Source organism: Bufo gargarizans, chromosome 3 (assembly GCF_014858855.1).
Source record: "Bufo gargarizans isolate SCDJY-AF-19 chromosome 3, ASM1485885v1, whole genome shotgun sequence".
In the NCBI taxonomy this organism is placed as follows: Eukaryota; Metazoa; Chordata; class Amphibia; order Anura; family Bufonidae; genus Bufo; species Bufo gargarizans.
Genome location: NC_058082.1, coordinates 127,112,809 through 127,132,837, shown reverse-complemented (window position 1 = coordinate 127,132,837; position 20,029 = coordinate 127,112,809). Strand labels below are relative to the sequence as shown.

The window sequence follows — 20,029 nt, the reverse complement described above, 5'->3', positions numbered from 1 at the left end:
TACGATTTTTGTCTGGCCAAGAGTCAGCATTTATGCAGTAACAGGCGGCCGGATCGCTGGTGTGAGCCTAGCGTATGGACCTTATACCTTAGGCAAACCTATGCTAAGAGGTTCTTCAAGACCCATGATTAGGGGGCATGGTGCAAAAGTAAAAAAAAAAAAAGCTCACCTGTCACAAGTGCTTTAGGTCCGGCACCAAGCTCCAGTCTCTGCCATTTCCTGTCTATGTGGTATGTAGTCTGTATGCATGTTACCACTGCCTGACAATTAATGGCCTCAGTGAAGACCTGTACAGGAGCGGCATGTGACCAAGGTCTGGCCAGCAGCTGTGACCAACATGTAGATGGCGCTCCACACTTACAGTCCAACTAGAAACAGAAGTGGCAGATACAGGAGCTTGGTACTGGGCATTTGTGTCAGGTGAGTCTTTTTGTTTAATTTTTTTACTTTGGCACCATCCTCAACCCCTTGCCCATCAGTTTCCAGTCTGGGAAAACCCAAGGAGATCTACTATATACCAGTATCATATTGCAAAGTATTTAGCAGCTCACACCACTGTTTATTAGTTCCTGGGTTTCATATTGCAAACGGACTGCAGTAGAATAAATCAATTTAACTACTTTCTTTTTATATATTTCAATTTAACACTGACAATTTGATAAGCAGTAAGGAGAACAAATTAGTTTATGCTTAATTCAACACCTCAAGTAAATCAGTGACAGCTGCTCTAAGTAGCAATCAAGCAAAATTAAAAATATAATTGCACAATTCTCACCTTCACAGTATGTTTCACTGTTTTACCCAGCTTCAAAAACCAACATAATATAATCTTTAAAGGGAAATGTGTATACACTGTATAAATTGCACATTGTGTACACTGCACTATTAAGGCAGTATGCGTTGTTCGTGCAAAAAGGGGTGTTATTTCAAGTGTATTGAACTATTTAGCCTACTTGTATCTGTCTTCATGCCACCTTTGTCTTCTCTCCAAATCCTCTTGTTGCCTTTTATTCTCTAGCTTTTCAGCCTAAAATATGCACAAAGAACACAATAAACAACTTTGCCATTTAATACATGGTGCACTAGTCTGAATATAAAAAGGAACCAAAATGTGCTTTTTAGTTGACATGACACTGTCTGAGCAATATGAACTCTTCTGAATGGAAGCTCATGTACTAGACATCTTCCAAATAAAATACTCACTAGAATATTTTCACGAGCAGCACCTTCCCTATGTACAACATGTTTAAAAAGCTATCTACAGTAGTTATTTTGGCTTTTCTTTTTATACCAATTGCCTTATAATACATAAACTAATGTAACTATAAGAGTATAATATGGAAGAGACAGTAAATGGCCAATATAATATTTGGTAGTAGAATGGTCACAACTAGGAAAAAAATGTTTGCTTTTTTTAAACAAAACCAGTGTACAAAATTCTAAGTTGCAAAAAGACCTTAAAGGGTTTCAATTGGTCTTTATTAAAGATATGGAATCCTTTTTTGTGAACAGAGCTGAGATACTGTAGTAGCAGCCTGTGGATTTTCTGTCTTTTCCATCAGACCATGAGCTGATGACTTCTTATCTCTGCTCTCTGACATTATAAAGCTCAGTTCTTATCTTACCCATAAGAATGTGGCTTAAATAAGTGTTTATGACCTTTTAGTAGTTTAGAGATAAGGTTTTTTAGATGACCACAAAGTGAAAGTTACTAGACAGTTAACCCTTTGTGACATGGCTCAATAGAAGGCATATTGAAAATATGATGTTAGCCAAAAACGAGTAAAATGCAATCATAAACAAAAATTGCCTCTGAAAGTGTACATAGCATTTAAGGGTAATTTACTAAAGCTTTGCATTTCACAAGCCAGTGTTAGTATAGTCCCTCTAGAAAAAGATCTGAACATCTTTTGTGGCATGCCACTTAATAAATTTGTTGCCTCATTTGCACCTAGGAGTTGGAATAGATATCTGTTGTAATGAGCACCAGTTTTCTGACGTATATGTCTTTAAAAGAGTGAGGCTGTGGAGGTCCTGCCCATCACATCCAGCTCCTACTCTGCGCACTTTTTGGAAAGGTGGCAAAGGTGTTGGAAAAATCGAAGTCACACTTGTAACAAAATTTGCGACTTTTCTTCTGCAGTAAACAATGGTAGAGATAAATTAAATGACCCTTATAGAGCACAGATACAGGTAAATCGCAATGACCTTGCAGATCATGAGATATTGCTGAACAGCATAATTTTAGCCACTAGATCCAATTAATAAAAGTACAGTATTATTCAGCATTAAAGGGGTTATCCGAGGCTGGAAATGTCCCCCCATACGCCTGGGCCCCTCAAACTGATTGTACCTACCTGGCTCCCCGCTCCCTGCACTGCTCCTGGTCCCCACATGGCTGCCGCTGCTGCACAGATAAAAACATCCCATGTTGGGGGAGCAGCCAATGGCAGGCGGTGATGGGGACGAGCTTCCCTAGAATTTTATTTACAATTGGTCCTTAGGACCATAGGTGTCCCTAGATTTACACGTGTCATTAATATTAAAATGTAACGTTTATTTCTTGTCCTTAAAACATGATAATAATATCTAGAACTATGTCTGACTAGTGTGTTCTTGGTCATCCTATGTCTGATTATAAGGTACTATCTGTTGTCCTCTTAATTTCTTTTGTTATGGCATAATCTATGCTCGGACAGTGCTCACTGTTAATTGCACAGTGTGCTGCCTTCTGGCAGCGATTGCCTTAGTGGACTATATTCCTCTTCCTCATCTATCTATTACACTACTATTAGTTCAGGCATGCGCTGGCTAAAAGACACACTGTTGTCACTATCTGCCCCTCGACATGTTTCACCAGGAACTTGGCGTCTTCAGGGGTATGGGCAGTGGATATACCCCTGAAGACGCCAAGTAGGAACATAATGTTATGCACCTGGCCAGCAGCCACAGATGCCCTCCTAAATTTAACTGTATTGCTGCCCTCAGGATGATGATATAGCTTCATATTGTGGGGTGGTCGGCAATATTTAGTGCTGCACTGTGGTAGTTGGTTTTGCAGAGGCAGTATTATGTGCTGCACTGTGGTATCTGGTTCTGCTGGGGCAGTATTTTGTGCTGCATGTGGTGGTATCTAGTTCTAAAATGAAATAAAACAAGTTTACTGGCGCTCTTACTTAAAAATGTTGTGAGTATGCTGCAAGGAAGGTCAGTGCTGCAATGACAATTTGAAGAAGTAAAAGAAGAATTCCAGCACTTACTCTCTGACTGCACCTAAGTATCAGTGACTAGAAGTAGGGTTGTACCACGTCTGCTGTCCTCTGAGTTGTAATTAGTATCTATTTGTGACTACCTGTACTTTTAGAGGAGAGTCTGAAATGTTGATGTGTAGTGGTGAATACTTGATAGTTGCCCCAATTCTCCAGTCCGGTAGAAGCAGTCAAGCTGTGTGGTTGAAAAATATGCCCCGGCCAGCAGCACGTTTCCTATTCAAAAACTCTTCAAGTATTGGTATCTAGTTCTGCTGTGGCAGTATTTTGGGCTGCACTGTGGTATTTGGTTCTGCTGGGGCAGTATATTGTGCTGCACTGTGGTACCTAGTTCTGCTGGGGCAGTATTTTGGGCTGCACTGTGGTATATGGTTCTGCTGGGGCAGTATATTGTACTGCACTGTGGTATATGGTTCTGCTGGGGCAGTATTTTGTTCTGCACTGTGGTATTTGGTTCTGCTGGGGGCAATATATGGTGCTGCACTGTGGTATCTAGTTCTGCTGGGGCAGTATTTTGTGCTGCACTGTGGTATCTGGTATTGCCGGGGCAGTATTTTGTGCTGCACTATGGTATCTGGTTCTACTGAAGTGGTATTGTGTGTTGCCCTGTTGTATTTTGTTCTGCTGGGGCTTTATTTTGTTCTGCACTATGGGACTGCTGGCCCCACCTACTTCTGTCACCCCACCTTCCATCAATTTGGACCAACTACAACATGGGGCCACTTTAAGTTTTTTTCCAGTGCGACTTTAAGTTCCTAGTCTGCCCCTGCATGCCACTTTGGGACACGTGACTGCTATAGTAGTGCACACGACCTGACTCCATCCGTGTGGACACACAGGGACTGGAAGACTAGTGAAGAGAGCCATGTAGATGGAACAGAGCGACAGGGAACAGGGGAGTATGGAATTCTCCACAGGCATGAGTGGATGGGGGTAAATTTAACACAAAAAAAAAGCTGGAGAATCCCTTTAGCACAAATGCTACAATTGACAGACTACCAGACTATTTTGTCTCTGCTACTTTGAGCTTCGGGGAAATAGAACAGAATAGAAATCAGCTTTTTTCAACTATAATGACAGTATGACTAGATTTCACATATAGATATAAAGGGTTAGGAACAATATAAAATTATGTAAAAACGATTCACCTTTCTTCTCTGAATGTCTTTCATCTCTTGTATCTGGGCCTCTTCCTCCTCCTTTTGCTTTCTTTTGTATTCATCTCTCTTGAACTGCACAAAAAAGCTCATAGTCACTGTCAGAATATCATTAGAAAATGAGCGAGAGGTAAATAACCAAGGCTTCATACCTAGTTTCATCTGTAAGCAACCATAGAGTCTACTGTTAGCCATTAGAGATGAGCTAATTTCTTAAAAGTTTGATTCGGCTGATTTGCCAAATTTCACACAAAAAAATTGCTTTGTGAATAATTACTTCGTCACAAAGCGCATTTTTTTGTAAGTAGCTGGTGCAATGACAGGGAGCTGCGATAGTGCTGCCCCTGTCATTGTACCCCTCAGATGCCGCTTTCATACATGATCGTGGCATCTGCGTGTAAAATTAACAAAAAAAAATGTACTCAAACTTACCGCCTCCATTTGCTCGCAACGGGCCGGCCGCCGCCATCTTGCTTGAAGATCTCGGCCAAAATCCTGTGAGGCGCGAGATTATGTCATTGCACTGGCTGGTGTGGTGACGTATGACGTCATCATGGCGGCCGGCATGATGATGCAATCTCGCGCCGCACGAGATTTCGGCCGAGATTTTCAAGCAAGATGGAGGCTGGCGGCCTGTTGCGAGCAAATAGAGGAGGTAAGTTTGAATTTTTTAGTTTTTTTATACTCTTTCAGGTGAAATCGATTCGCTGACACGAAGCACGAGGAAATTCTGTTTCTAGGCGAAATTTATCCTGAAATTCTGATCGAATTCCACTTTTTTTAGCTCTTCAAATAAAAATTTACTTTTTGAAGCCAGAATTCTGAAGTGTAGGGTCCAATTCATTTTTCCAATTGTTTATTGACTCTTTAACTCCATAGCAACCAAGTGTCACACCATACATGTACAGCCCTTAGTGCCTGGCTTTAATCCAGACCACTGGACATGAATGGCATGTGATTAAAGCTCTTGCAATCTAGGAGGGGCAGTTAGGGTCCCCTGCTGTCAGAGACAGCCGGCGACCCCGAGGAAATTACCACTTCTGCCTTTTCCTGAGCTCAGTGCCTAGTGTTCAATGAGACCCACATGGCGGGTGTCAGCTGTTTAATACAGCAGACATCTGTTGCAGTGAGCGGTATTGGAGATTACTCCTGTGCATTAAACCTCTGATACGCAGTGGTCAATAGCTTCTGACCGGTAAGACAGAGGGAGGGGCTCCCTGAGTTCTCTAATCAGAGTTCCTCACGGCCAAATCATGGGGCTCTGATGAGTTGCTATGATAGCCCGGGGCCTTGAGAAGGTTCCCACCACTATCATATCATAAAAAAAATTCACAGTTTGAGAAAATAGATATATGTTGTAGGAATATATAACTGTATATCACTGAATAATTATCCTACTAAAACTTTGCTTTTATATAAATTATAGTTAAAAATAAGTCCCACAAAAGAGTCTTAGATAACTGCATATATGAGATAGGCTTATGCACAAATAAACACTGAGTACACAAAAATAAGGAGTACAATTTTGGACTGAATAGTCACCATTTACGGTTTGATGTGCACTTTGTGGAGGTATATCGTACCACGGCGGATGGATGTATTTGTGGTAGAAGGTCGACAGAATCCACAGTACGATATACCTCCACAAAGTGTACATCAAACCGTGAGTGGTGACTATTCAGTCCAAAATTGTACTCCTTATTTTTGTGTACTCAGTGTCGATTTGTGCATAAGCCTATCTCACATATGCAGTTATCTAAGACTCTTTTGTGGGATTTATTTTTAACTATAATTGATATAAACGCTAAGTTTTAGTAGCATAATTATTCACTATCATATCATACAGAGGCACAGCTTCACAGGCATCCAGTGAAAATCCCACAGACTCTAATAGTATTCTATTGCAGTCTATGGGATAAAATATCAGAAGATCACATGTACAAGGGGACTACAAATGAGCAATAAAAAAAATATATAAAACGTGCAGTTCGCCTTTTTTAGTCACCTTGCACCTCAAAAAATTGAATAAAAAGTGATAAAAAATCTGTATGTTCCCTGTTTTTACCAATAAAAACTAGACCACAGCCCTAAATAAATGAGCACTCACATAGCACTGTAGACAAAAAGATTTAAAAAATTATCGCTGTCGAAATATGGCAACGCAGAAAAGATAAAAAAAAATTGAAAGTTTTTTACTTTTTATAGTAGTAAAACATAATAAAAACTATATAAATTTGGTATCGCAGTAATCATACACACATTAAAGTGATCATATACACATTGCAGTAATCATATACAGTACATATTGCAGTAATCGTATTGCAAGATCAGTAATCATATACACATTGCAGTAATCATATACAGTACACATTGCAGTAATCGTATTGCAATATATATATAAGTAGATGGTGGCGGCTGGCCCATTGCGAGCAAATGGAAGTGGTAAGTATGATTTAATTATTTTCTGTTAATTTTAAACTGTATTCTTACTCTGAGATGCTGTCATTGGCGCTACCTCCAAAAAAAGTTTTTAGGAAAATTCGGCGAAGCAGCCGAATCAAAATTTTCCAAAAGTTTGCTAATTTCTATATATAATGGAATACTAATGTACACATTTAGTACAACATCTCCCTGATAGATAATTCAGTTGTGAAAACACGGCCTACTGAGGATTTGCCAAAACTAGTTTACAAAAATGAATTGTGGACTGATGTAGAAACTTCAACCATGTAGCTTGATTTTAGTTGCATTTTAATAAAAGCAAGCAATTTTTTATACAGTAGTATTGTGTTGCAGCTGACATTCAGTAAGTCAGCCCCAGCCTGCAATTTCTTTTCTTTGTAATTATTGTAGATACATTCAGAATATTTACAACAAAGATTTGAAACCTTACTAAAACTCGAGATTACGGCCTTAAATATAGACAAAGGAGATGTGACAGTGGTAATAATCACTTGCATTATCTCTCTTGCTGTTCAGTTGTGATTATACAATATATCATAATAATACACAGATTTAATAAATGACTTGTTCATTAAAAAGAATGAAAAATATTTTCCCCAGCAAATAATTGTCCCCTGTGTCTTTTGTGTTTATGATTTTAATGCATCAAGTGTTCTATTGTGTACTTCTGTATCATAATAAAAACATTTCTAATTGAGTCAGCTAGTATTCAAATATCAATCACCTTTTCTTAAGAGTATAATTAAACTCCAACTGGGTTCATGGCTGGCAAAAATTTCTGAACAGTGCATTCTTAGCAAATTAATATGGAGGGGGAGGTGAAAATATGTAATTTTTCCAGTCTTTGCCATAGTCATGTTTCCCATCAATAAACCATGTCTCCAATACAGATATATAGCAATGCTTCTAATCGCAGGGCAAAGGCATTTTTAGAAGTTCCGGTGACGTACCGGGGCTCTCCATGGGGCTGACAGGAACCCCGGTGACGTCACCGGCACTGAAGGGCGGGATTTAGCTCTGCCCTAGCCAGTAAAATGGCTAGGGCAGAGCTAAAGCCCGCCCCTCAGAGCTAGTGACGTCACCGAACACACTGCCGGGCGGAAGTTACTGCCCGGCAGTATGTTATTGAAAACAAAAAAGCCTGTGCCCTGCGCGATTTAGCGCAGGGCACAGGAGCGCATCGGAGCATGAGATGCTCCGATGCTAGGCTCAGGGGGGCTGCCGGGGTGAAAATAAGGGTATGTCCGGGTTCAGCTCTGAACCCGGACAACCCCTTTAAATGAAATTAAATGCAGCTGCGGGCTAATTGACCGCGTGGTTCTTCACCGCAGCATGGCTGTTCCGTGTTGCCGTACAGAGTGGCCTGGGTATGCCTGATTTAGAGCGATTTGTGACAAATTAATTCGTAACAAATCAAATTTCTTGGCTATTTTTGGCGAAGTTGCTGAATCAAAATTTTCAAAACTTCGCTCATGTCTAAATATCGCTATAAAGCATCTAAATAAACTGAAATAATCCAGCCTAAAAAATCCAGCCTAAAAAATCCTTAAAATTATACCGTCATACAGAGCCTAGATCATAACTCACTAGTAGCAAGCTGGATAGTCAAAGTACAAAAACCTAAAAAACATAGATTAGTATATGGAAAAAAAAATGGAGAAAAAAAAACACAGCACAATACAAAATCAATAAAAATATGTTAAATTTGTACTTTTGTTAATGCCAGCAGGGTGTCTGGTATCCAAAGTCAGGAATCAGTATGCTTCTCTTAGTTGCAGCTTGCGCTATCAATCCCCACCCATATTAGGTCTCTTAACCTTTTCCAAGCCCATAACCCCCAAGGTATCAGTATTCAAGTACAATCTACATATTGGAACCTACAAGATATGCAAGCTATAAAATAATCAGTAGTACAATTGATAAATGAACATGATGTCCTGTAGAATAAGAAACTATCTGATCAGTTGTGGTCATACAGTTACATAAACCACATCTATTGAGCCCACATTTGAATGATCCTTTCAAATGTAAGTAAGAAGAAGGAGGGGGAAAAAAAATGTAATAAAAAAAAGGAGTATTAGGGCTTGTGCACACAGAGTGCTTCCGCGGGATTCCATTCTGTGCCTCCGCACCACAAAAAGATAGAACTTGCTCTAACAAGCCCTTAGTCAAAGAGCTATTTGAATGAGAGTCCAAAAGATCTTAGAATAACTGCCGGGCGGCAAACGGAGGAGAGACTATCACCAACGTATAAAAGGTGGAAGGCTGCCGGTAGTGACTGTATATGTAGAGAAAACTACTGCATATGTAGATACAGCAAAAAGAAAAAGAGAAAACACAGCCACAGAGAAAGCGCCAAACCACTTATTGTCACTGTGATAAGTGATCAAAATAGGGATAAGAGTAGCGTAGAGGCTTATACAGTACATAAATATAATCACAAAATATGTTATCACCTAAAATAGAAGGAGATGATCAAATAAAATAAAATCAAAGCATTAAAAGCTTTTTTTGTAAAACCAAAATTATAGGCAATTTTAGGTAATATTTTACGATTATATTCATGTATAAGCCTCTACTCTTGGTCTCAATCCCAATTTTGATCATTTATCACAGTTACAGTTAGGGGTTTGGTGCTTTCCCTGTGGCTGTGTTTTCTATTTTTCCTTTTGCTGTATCCTTTTAAATGTAACCATGTATCTGATTTCTTCAGACGCCTGTTCAGATTATACATACTAGGTGATAACCTGTTGCCTATAGTATGGGGCCGCTTAGCAACAAACGCATGGCAAAAGCCACGCAGGGCAACAAGGCGCACACCTGTGTGTAGAACGTTGCGTTTGTTGTGCATTCTATTGCCGTGCATGGCTTTTCAGGCAGTTAGCCATGACACCCCTGGGAAGTTTTCCAAGGCCCCAGGCAGTTATGGCAACCAAATAGAAGCCAGTGATTTCGCAGCAGGGGCTATTATCAGAAGGCAGACGGGGTCCCCCCCTTTCTGCCTAACCCAACAGATCGTGTGAGGGGTTAAATGATTGGGATCAGCATCATCCGCTACATATAGATTAAAGGGGTTCTGCACTTTGTTTAAACTGATGATCTATCCTCTGGATAGATCATCAGCATCTGATCGGTGGGGGTCTGACACCCGGGACCCCGCTGATCAGCTGTTTGAGAGGGCAGCGGCATTCCAGCAGCGCCGCGGCCTTCTCACTGTTTACCGCAGGCCCAGTGACGTCACGACTAGTATCAATGGCCTGGGCGGGGCTAAGCTCTGTTCACTTGAATGGAGCTTAGCCCCGCCCAGGCCAGTTGATACTAGTCGTGACGTCACTGGGCCAGCGGTAAACAGTGAGAAGGCTGCGGCGCTGCTATAGCACCGCTGTCTTCTCAAACAGCTGATCGGCGGATGTCCAGGGAGTTGGACCCCCGCCGATCAGAAGCTAATAATCTATCCAGAAGTGTACCATACTGTATAAAACCTTCATGAATACTGCTGTACAGTGCCCAGTGCTATTAGTATACCTTGACCCCTTGCCAATTGCCCGTTGTCTATATATCAGTCCAGGTGGTCAGCCCCCACAGTGCTGTCAGTGACAGCAGGGCTTCCTGAAGGCAGGGATGATTTTTCACTGTCCCTGCCTTCCCCATCGCTGAATGAGTGCTGTGTATAGGGATCAGAAAGTAACCCAGATCAGCTCTGCACTGAGGCTCTACAGCGATGTACAACCTCTTTGGGGGCTGTATTCCTCTTACCTGGGGCTAATATGTCAGCTCCAGTTACAGAAGAAAGCAGAAATAAAAAAAATGTAAAGTTAAATGCCCCCCAAGGGTCTTGTATAGAGGACACATAGTGTAAAATAACAAAAAAATAAGACAAAATAAAGAAAAATTTAAATAATGCCACCGCACACTGCACCATAGCTTCTAGCCCCATGCCCTGCCACCATAATCCATACATTACATATATCAAAATGACTGCTATTGAAAGGAATATCAACAAAAGAGATAAATACAGCACCCACCATGGACATAGTGTACACCCCACCTGGAGCAATGTCCAATGCTCCTTCAGGAATCAATAGTAGGAAATGGGGGCAGCACCTAAAAATGATCAAAAAGTGGTCTTTTAATCCAGGGCTGCTCAACCTGCGGACCTCCAGCTGTTGTAAAACTACAACTCCCACCATGCCCTGCTGTAGGCTGATAGCTGTAGTCTGTCCAGGCATGCTAGGAGTTGTAGTTTTGCAACAGCTGGAGGGCCGCAGGTTGGGCATCCCTGCTTGAATCCATGTATGGCAACCCAATTACATGCTATGTTTTGGCAATACCTTAGCCACATGTAATTGGACTGCCATACATGGATTAAAGGAACACTTTGTGATCATCATTTTTGTGTGCTGCCTCCATTTCCCACTATTGTTATGGAAAAAGGACATAATAAAATATATATATATATTTTAGTTGCACAATGTTGTATTAACTAAAAGAAAATAAAAAAATGACTATTCATCTTTTTTAACATTTTTCTAAGTCTACAAAATAGAACCAAAAAATACTAAAATAAAAATGATAAAAAAACAAGGCCCCACGTATCACCCCAAAAAGGTGAAATCATTTTTACATATTCGAACAGAAAAAAAATTATGGCTTTCCAAGACGATTGCAGTAAAAAAATGGAAAATGTGCCCGATCAGGAAGAGGGGGAAATGGCCAAGTCTTGAACTAGTTAAATAGTTATTTATGATTGTCTGAGTTTCCAACACGTACGCCGATCCAGCGTAGCTGCTCTGTAATCTTCCCTGAGCCTCAGCCAGTAACGTATTATTTTGCTGCTGCAGGGACGTTCTATATACCTCACTGATGCTGAGACCAGTGATTGGCTACAGTGGTATACAGAACATGAGTGCTGCATTCAAACAATACATAATAGGCCGCAGCCTGGGAAGATGAGCGAGCAGCAGCCCTGGATCGGTGCAGATGCAGGTAGGAAAGTTTTTTACTATTTATTTAGGATAAGGGCAAACATGAAAAAAAAAAAAAAAAACCTCAGGCAACCCTTCTAAGCTCCCCACACTGAACTGATAAAGTGCAACTAAAACATACATTTCAAACTCCCTTCTAGACCTACTGATGTATAATTGATAAAGGCATGACTCTTTGACATCATTATATTGATTGTCATCCTGTATTTGGCCTAGAGTGGGTCATAAATAGACAGCACTTTCATGGTGGAGTGTGAAGAGGAGCATGGAACTATTGGTGCCTGCACCTGTTCATTTCACATTGGTGATATTAGGGGAGCTGCTTGAAATCACCAGTGACCTACTGTCCCTCTTATATGGTTGAATGGAAAAATACACTATAGGTAAAAGAGGTTTTCTGGGAGTAGAATATTGATGACCTATCCTCAGGTCCTCAGGAAAGGTCATCAGTATCTGATCGGAGGGAGATCTGCTTCTGGAATCCCCAAAATCAGCTGTTTCAAGAGGTCATGGCGATTCTGTGAGCACTGCGGCCTTCTCACAGCATATAATGCATAGCACTGTACATTGTACAGCGGCTTTGCTTGGTAATGCTGCCGAGGCACATTGACTTGAATGTGAATGGGCTGCAAATAGGTCATGTAACCAATGAATGTGATGTCACTGGCCTAGGAATAGCTGTGCAGCATCCCACTAGCTTATGTGGGAATTGCAAAAGCTTTTGTCGTCTTCTGTAATATCATGCTGCATTGTACTACCATGTGAAATCCCTTTTTACCAGGCTGTCGGGTGCACTACATAAATCCACCACTAGATGGGGCAGCACCACAGTGTATATATAGGGCAGGGCAGGCCTAGTTAGGGTGGTTCAGAGTTGGAAGTGTAAAGGAGATGGAGTGAGGAGCTAAGGGGGAAGGAGCGGTCCCCTCTCCTCTCAGCTCTCTCTCTGGAGCTCCACGGCCCAGAGGAACCAGCTTAAACTTCAGTAACAAAGCCAGGAAGACAGGCAGAGGAAGGTCTACATTCTACTATTCACTCTCCAGGGGTAACAAGTGAATTTCTGTTCAAGTTTATTACTGGATCAAGACAAAGGAAGGACAAGGCCATTATTATAGGCTCAGTCTAGGCGCCTTTGTAATTAGGTGAAGGACTTATTAGCTTCTGGCAGCCTCACCGTTATTCCTAAGACAGATAAGGAATCTGTCATATCACTTGTGTAGAATATCAAGACTGGAACTGTAGTGTACGGGAGAGTAATACCCCGTCACTACTGAAGGGTCACTTGGGTATTGTCGTTCCCCCTGTATTTAAGGGGAGGTTGGTATAGAATATCTTATAATGTCATGCTATGTATTTTCCTGTTACTGTGAAACGTGCATTTTGCAGGCCGGCTAGGGTGTAGTTCCAGCTCTGAGTCACTAGAGGGAGCTAGGGAACCCTAGGTTATATAAGGCCCAGTCAGGAAGTAGTAGCAGGAGGAGACAGACTGTGGGAGCAGAGGTCAGAAATGATCCTGTGTCTGAGAGAAGGCCAGGCTATGGGCCTGTGAGAGCATAGCAGGCCTGAAGCCTGCCGGCTAGGAGAGGGTAGTAAAGGCCCTGTAACCGGGTTCCGGATCCAAGGAAAAGGTTCCCCTCCTGAGTCACCATCCGTTCAGCTGAAGCAGCATAAGTGAGCCACAAGCCAAGACACAGATTACCACAGAGGCCGATCAGATAAAGCGAGAGGTACTCAAGATAACAGAGGAGGTACTAGATAAGGACAGCTTCAAGGGTACGCCAGATAAAGGGCATTAGACCTTGGAGGAAATTCACATATAGCGGGACCAGTCAGGAATAGTGTGCAAGCCGCCTGTACTGCATCTCCTGTAATTAACACTCTGTATAATTCATCGCTAAGACCGGCCTTCCTGTAATGTCAAGAACCATCTGTATTCTTCTAAAACCAACCGTCTTTTATGGAACTGTGCACTACCAGTGTCCGTGTATTATCCTGACTGATATTCAGTAAAAGTTCCAGTTTTTGTTGGCTATCCTGTGCTTGCTTCATTCTTCCACCATACTTTACACGGCGTGTCACCGTCTAATTGACACTGGCGTCACGAACTGTTAAATACCTGCCTGTTCCAGTATTTGCCCCAATTGAAGACGACAGTGGATCCCAGGTTAGTGGTCAATCTGCACTACAAAGCCCAGCATCCACTACTGACCCCCTGGGACACTGCATCGCTCTTTTTGGCGTCACGAACAGGATCCGCATACTTCTACAGTGCAGAGAAGTGTGAACTGTGTGCTTTAACTACTCCAGCACCGTATTACAAAGACTGTAACCCTTTATTTCTACAATCTGTGGATTACAATTGCGCCTGGGAGGAATCAAAGACGCTATGCTGTGTTGCGCTACCCCCAGAGAGAAAATCGCGTTTGTGGACTGTGTTTTACTGGACTTTTCATCATCCTGCTTGCTGTCAGTGAATTGCAGCATCAGGAAACCTAAAATGGCCGCCGGCGCCATGAGGCTTTTTACTGCGCCATCAGGATGTGCAGAGGCGCGAAAACTTGGCGCCGAAACCTTCCAAGAAGAAGGAGGAGATTGCCCTGGAGCGCCACCCACCTTGAGGAGTGACGACGCGACTGACTACCGTGAAGAGTTACGCCTGGGAGGCGGGCCTCCGATTGAGGTAGACCGGCCCAGTGTGTGGGAGGAGTCAGTGTCGACGCTGCACCCAGTGAGAGAGGAGAGAGAGCGGCTGGACAGCTGCCAGCGGGCGGAAGAATGCGCTGAGGCCCGGCGTCAAGCAGCAGCTGCCACCGTTACCCCAGAGGCCACTGTCCCTGAACCTCCGGTAGCTCCGACCACCTGCACTAAAGCTGAACTAGAGGCCCAACGTAAGAGGGTGTATTGGGTGGCGGACCTTGGCTGCGCTGGAGGCGTGCAGTGGTTTCCGTTTCCGAGGACGGAGGCTGAAATGGAGGCCGTGAAAGACAAACCTCCCCCTCTAAAAATTGTCAGAGGAGACGGGTTCCAAATGTGGCCGGCCTTGCCAGAAGAATTGCTGCAGGTTCCCTATGTCGACTCGTCATCTGAGGAAGAACAGGACACTCGTCTGTGAGTACTTCTGCCCTCTTGTCCATTTCCTTAATGGCCGTTTGTCCCTCCAGTTGGCAGAGCTGGTGAAGCTCGCTGCCAGTTACCCACGGCCGGTGGCCTCCTAGTTGAATGATGTGCCACTGTGAGTCAATGCTTCCAGCTGCCTTTGTTTTGTTTGGGACATCCGGTTTGCTGCTGAATTCCCGGTTGTGCCTTGAAGTTTTTGCACAAATTTTACCCCTTTTACCCCCATTTCAGGTTGAAAAGACATTTTTATGTCAGCACTATTTTAAAGGGTAAGCAGGACTTGCCAGGATAACAAGGCCCTGGTATTGTCAGAGTCCTGTATTGTCATTTTATATATGTGCTGCTGACAGTATTTAATAACCGGTTTTTCTATTCAAGTATATGTGCCCAGAGATGGACTTCCTATGTGCAAGCCTCTGAGAGGTTAATTTATCATGGACTTATTTATTGTCATGGACTATCCTGGTTCTTTCAACATCCGCTGTGCCAGGTCAGCGCCCCCGTTCCACTCACTATCCTGTGGAAAAAGAGAACGACGCCCCTTGTCACCGCACTTCGCCATTTCCAATTGGGTCTGATAAGAGTGTAAATGACATATCTGTATGCATGCATGTGTCTTCCTCTATTGCAGGTCATGATTCCAGTTGGGCGGGCCCTGATGGAGTACGAGGTCGTACTCAGCTTAAAGCAGCGGGGTATGTAGTGTACGGGAGAGTAATACCCCGTCACTACTGAAGGGTCACTTGGGTATTGTCGTTCCCCCTGTATTTAAGGGGAGGTTGGTATAGAATATCTTATAATGTCATGCTATGTATTTTCCTGTTACTGTGAAACGTGCATTTTGCAGGCCGGCTAGGGTGTAGTTCCAGCTCTGAGTCACTAGAGGGAGCTAGGGAACCCTAGGTTATATAAGGCCCAGTCAGGAAGTAGTAGCAGGAGGGAGACAGACTGTGGGAGCAGAGGTCAGAAATGATCCTGTGTCTGAGAGAAGGCCAGGCTATGGGCCTGTGAGAGCATAGCAGGCCTGAAGCCTGCCGGCTAGGAGAGGGTAGTAAAGGCCCTGTAACCGGGTTCCGGATCCAAGGAAAAGGTTCCCCTCCTGAGTCACCATCCGTTCAGCTGAAGCAGCATAAGTGAGCCACAAGCCAAGACACAGATTACCACAGAGGCCGATCAGATAAAGCGAGAGGTACTCAAGATAACAGAGGAGGTACTAGATAAGGACAGCTTCAAGGGTACGCCAGATAAAGGGCATTAGACCTTGGAGGAAATTCACATATAGCGGGACCAGTCAGGAATAGTGTGCAAGCTGCCTGTACTGCATCTCCTGTAATTAACACTCTGTATAATTCATCGCTAAGACCGGCCTTCCTGTAATGTCAAGAACCATCTGTATTCTTCTAAAACCAACCGTCTTTTATGGAACTGTGCACTACCAGTGTCCGTGTATTATCCTGACTGATATTCAGTAAAAGTTCCAGTTTTTGTTGGCTATCCTGTGCTTGCTTCATTCTTCCACCATACTTTACACGGCGTGTCACCGTCTAATTGACACTGGCGTCACGAACTGTTAAATACCTGCCTGTTCCAGTATTTGCCCCAATTGAAGACGACAGTGGATCCCAGGTTAGTGGTCAATCTGCACTACAAAGCCCAGCATCCACTACTGACCCCCTGGGACACTGCAGAACTACCTAAACTGAGACTGAAGCAAGACATGGAGCTGAATATCAGTAAGTACCTAACTAACTACCCTAGCCTGACACATTACTACCAGCACAGCCTGTTACTGGGATTCCTCACATCCAACTTGTAAGTATACCAGAGACTGTATTACTACTGTATTTAAACTGTTATCAAGTACCTGGTTATAATAAGGTTCACAGTTGGATTTAAACCTGCCTCATTCTTCTAACTCCATACTACTACAACTCTTAACATTTTGCACCGTCAAGGTGCTGGCATCACGACAATACCTAAGTCAGGGGCCCAGCTGCACAAGCACTCAGAAACCCAATCACCACCAAGGGCACCTCGATCACCACCTGGCCGGTGTCCCCTGTAACAGAGTGTGCCCCGGAGAATCCAGTGCTGTTCTCCCCTTCACTGCACTGCTGGCCCAGGGAGGTGTCTGCTAAACCGTGAGTACCCGATAAACTGTTTGTACACTTCGGCCCACCGTGACCCTCACGTGTTCTACCCCTGCGGACTGGCAAGCTGCAGATGGGAGCGCTGCGGCCTCTTCAAATAGCTGCTCAGCGGGGGTGCTGGTAATTGGACCCATAGTGATGACCTATCCTGAGGATAGGTCATCAATATTTTACTTCCAGAAAAACTCTTTAATTTATTGTTAGGTCTCTTTCACGCAACCGTATGGCTTTTTCAGTAGTTTGCGGTCCGTTTTTCACGGATCCGTTGTTCCGTTTTTGTTTCCGTTTCTGTTGCGTTTTTCCGTATGGCATACACAGTATACAGTAATTACATAGAAAAAATTGGGCTGGGCATAACATTTTCAATCGATGGTTCCGCAAAAATGGAACGAATACGGAAGACATACATAGTACATTCTGTATGTGTTAGTTTTTTTTTGCGGACCCGTTGACTTGAATGGAGCCACAGAACGTGATTTGCGGGCAATAATAGGACATGTTCTATCTTTCAACGGAACGGAAAAATGGAAATACAGCAACAGAATGCACACGGAGTACATTCAGTTTTTTTGCGGAACCATTTAAATGAATAGTTCCGCATACGGACCGTAAACAGAAAGGAAAAATGGTTGTGTGAAAGAGGCCTTACTGTGTTGCCATGAGAACGTGTTTGGTTCCTGTTATGGCAAATTATCACTAATGAACACTGGGCCTGATAGCATTTATTTTTCTACTACAATGAAGTTATGAAAGCTAGCAGTCGATCTATCAAACTTATGCTTTCAGAAACCTGCCTGGTTCCCTGTAACATTGTTCTGTATATCTGCAATGTGTAGCTTGCTATTGGTTGCAATTGTCTGATCTCACTGCTTTGCAAAGATTTCAGAACAAAACTAATCGCTATTTCCGATATACAATGCACAAAGGATTGCATCCAGTAAGTTGCACTTCATTAAATTTTCTTAGCTATATTTATACACAAATAAAGATCTGTTATGCAGATAAAGGAAACACAAACCATTTTTTGATACTTGGACTGAGCTTGTATCCGTTGCTGCTGCTGTCGTACTTCTGGTTCTGGCGTTTGCCCACCTATAAAAGAGTGCAGAGTAAACAAGCTACATTAAAAAGATCTAATGAAAACTATTTACACAGAGGAAGAAAGGTCTTGAGTAAATTCATGTTTAAACATCTTTTACTGAATACAGACGCCATCCGTGATTTGCGGACCGCAAAGCACACCACGGTCGTGTGCAGCAGGCCTAAAAAGGAATTTTGTAAATGCATCACATTACTTATTTTGTATTGATGCAAATGTCTAGGTTTTCACTTGCTTTTTAGTTCACAACTGCGATTGCATTCTTATTTTTCACCCCTTTCCCGACCAGCGGCGTAATAGTACGGAGCTGGCCGGGTCTTTAAAGATGGCTCCTGAGTGGAGCAGGTGCCATAGCCGCAGGTGGCTTGCTGTTTCTTATAGCAGACACCCGCGGCTAATATCTGCAACCGGCAGTAATGCTGATCGTGGATATTTAACCCCTCAGATGCCGTGGTCAATCCTGACAACGGCATCTGAGTGGGTTAAACACCGGAAGAGCGCACTTCCGGTGATGCTCCGGCCTCCCCAGGCGGCAATCGGAGGAGCCGGGGCTTGTGTGCAGCAGCCCCTGTCTTTGTGAATGAAAGGAGGCTGCTGCATAGTATTTCCTATGGAGCCCTTGCCTGTAATAGGGCTCCATAGGAAACTAGTAATTTTCGGATAGACTCCAATGCTAGTGCATTTGAGTCTATGAGAATAGCAATCTAATAATTGCTTGTTTAATTGAAAAATATAAATTCTAATCCCCTATGGGAACTATAAAAAAGCGTTTAAAAATTATTATTTTTTTTAATAAAAATATAAATTCTAATCACTCCCCTTTTCCCAAAATAAACATAAAAGAACTAAAAAATACACATCATGGGTGTCAGCATGTGCAAAAATGCCCATAGTATAAAAATATAAAAAAAACTTCCCTATATGCTCCAAATGATAGGCACTCGACGTCTGGAATCACTCTGAATTTACCATTTATTAATAAAACCTCATCAACTATATATATATTGCTAAAAAATATAATAAAATCACAAAATAAATATATTACTCAGGGAAATTAAAATGGGAATAACACTCAACAGTGGAATATGTCCACCTGGGGTAGAGCCACACCTGTGGAGCGTGTCAATACGTCACACACCACATAAACCAATTGTGACAAAAACCCTGCCAGAGATGTGCCACTGCAAAATAAATGCCGTCATCCAGTACACTCAAATGTAATGTTCCACATTATACATGTTATAAACCAGATATGTTGTCCTGAAGGGATCAGCGAATATACTGTATATGTTATGTATTCACTTAATCCTAATACAGTCGGCTGTTATCCCAATCATGTTACAGCGCTAGTTGGTCATGAAATTGCTATAAACTTATTTCAGTTAATAAATAATATAGAGGCTCACCCGTCTGTTAATATGGATATGGTGCACTTGACCTAATTGATTCACCCAATCAATGAATGTAACAAATGTAAAGTTAAATTAATAGCGGCAGGCACTCATTATCTACAACCACCCGAGGATGACAAGTCGTAAAAGAATCACATTTATTACCATATAAACCTAATAAAAACTAATAAGTAAAAACACACAAGGTATAAAAGTACAAAAGTAATATGATGCATATATTTATATTTACTTCCTATTGTGGTTGTATTCACTTCCTAATGTATCTAATACTGTGGTCCAGATATATATATCAGATTGATCACATAGAGATCTACAAGAAAATCGACCACAAAGGAAAAAAGAAAAAGAAAAAAATGAAAAATATGTAGCCACAGAAT

General features: G+C 42.4%; 1 protein-coding gene across 2 annotated transcripts in view; it reads right to left on the bottom strand.

The window, feature by feature from the left end:
* Nucleotides 1-20,029, bottom strand: part of EPSTI1 (epithelial stromal interaction 1) — a 166,621-nt gene that overhangs the window by 104,678 nt on the left and 41,914 nt on the right. For both annotated transcript variants that reach the window (XM_044285068.1, XM_044285069.1), the window contains exons 4-6: nucleotides 18,160-18,233; nucleotides 4,418-4,501; nucleotides 954-1,027 (exon numbers count right to left, since the gene is read on the bottom strand). In XM_044285068.1, the coding sequence (XP_044141003.1) occupies nucleotides 954-1,027; nucleotides 4,418-4,501; nucleotides 18,160-18,233 (232 nt within the window). The remainder of the gene's footprint in view (nucleotides 1-953; nucleotides 1,028-4,417; nucleotides 4,502-18,159; nucleotides 18,234-20,029) is intronic.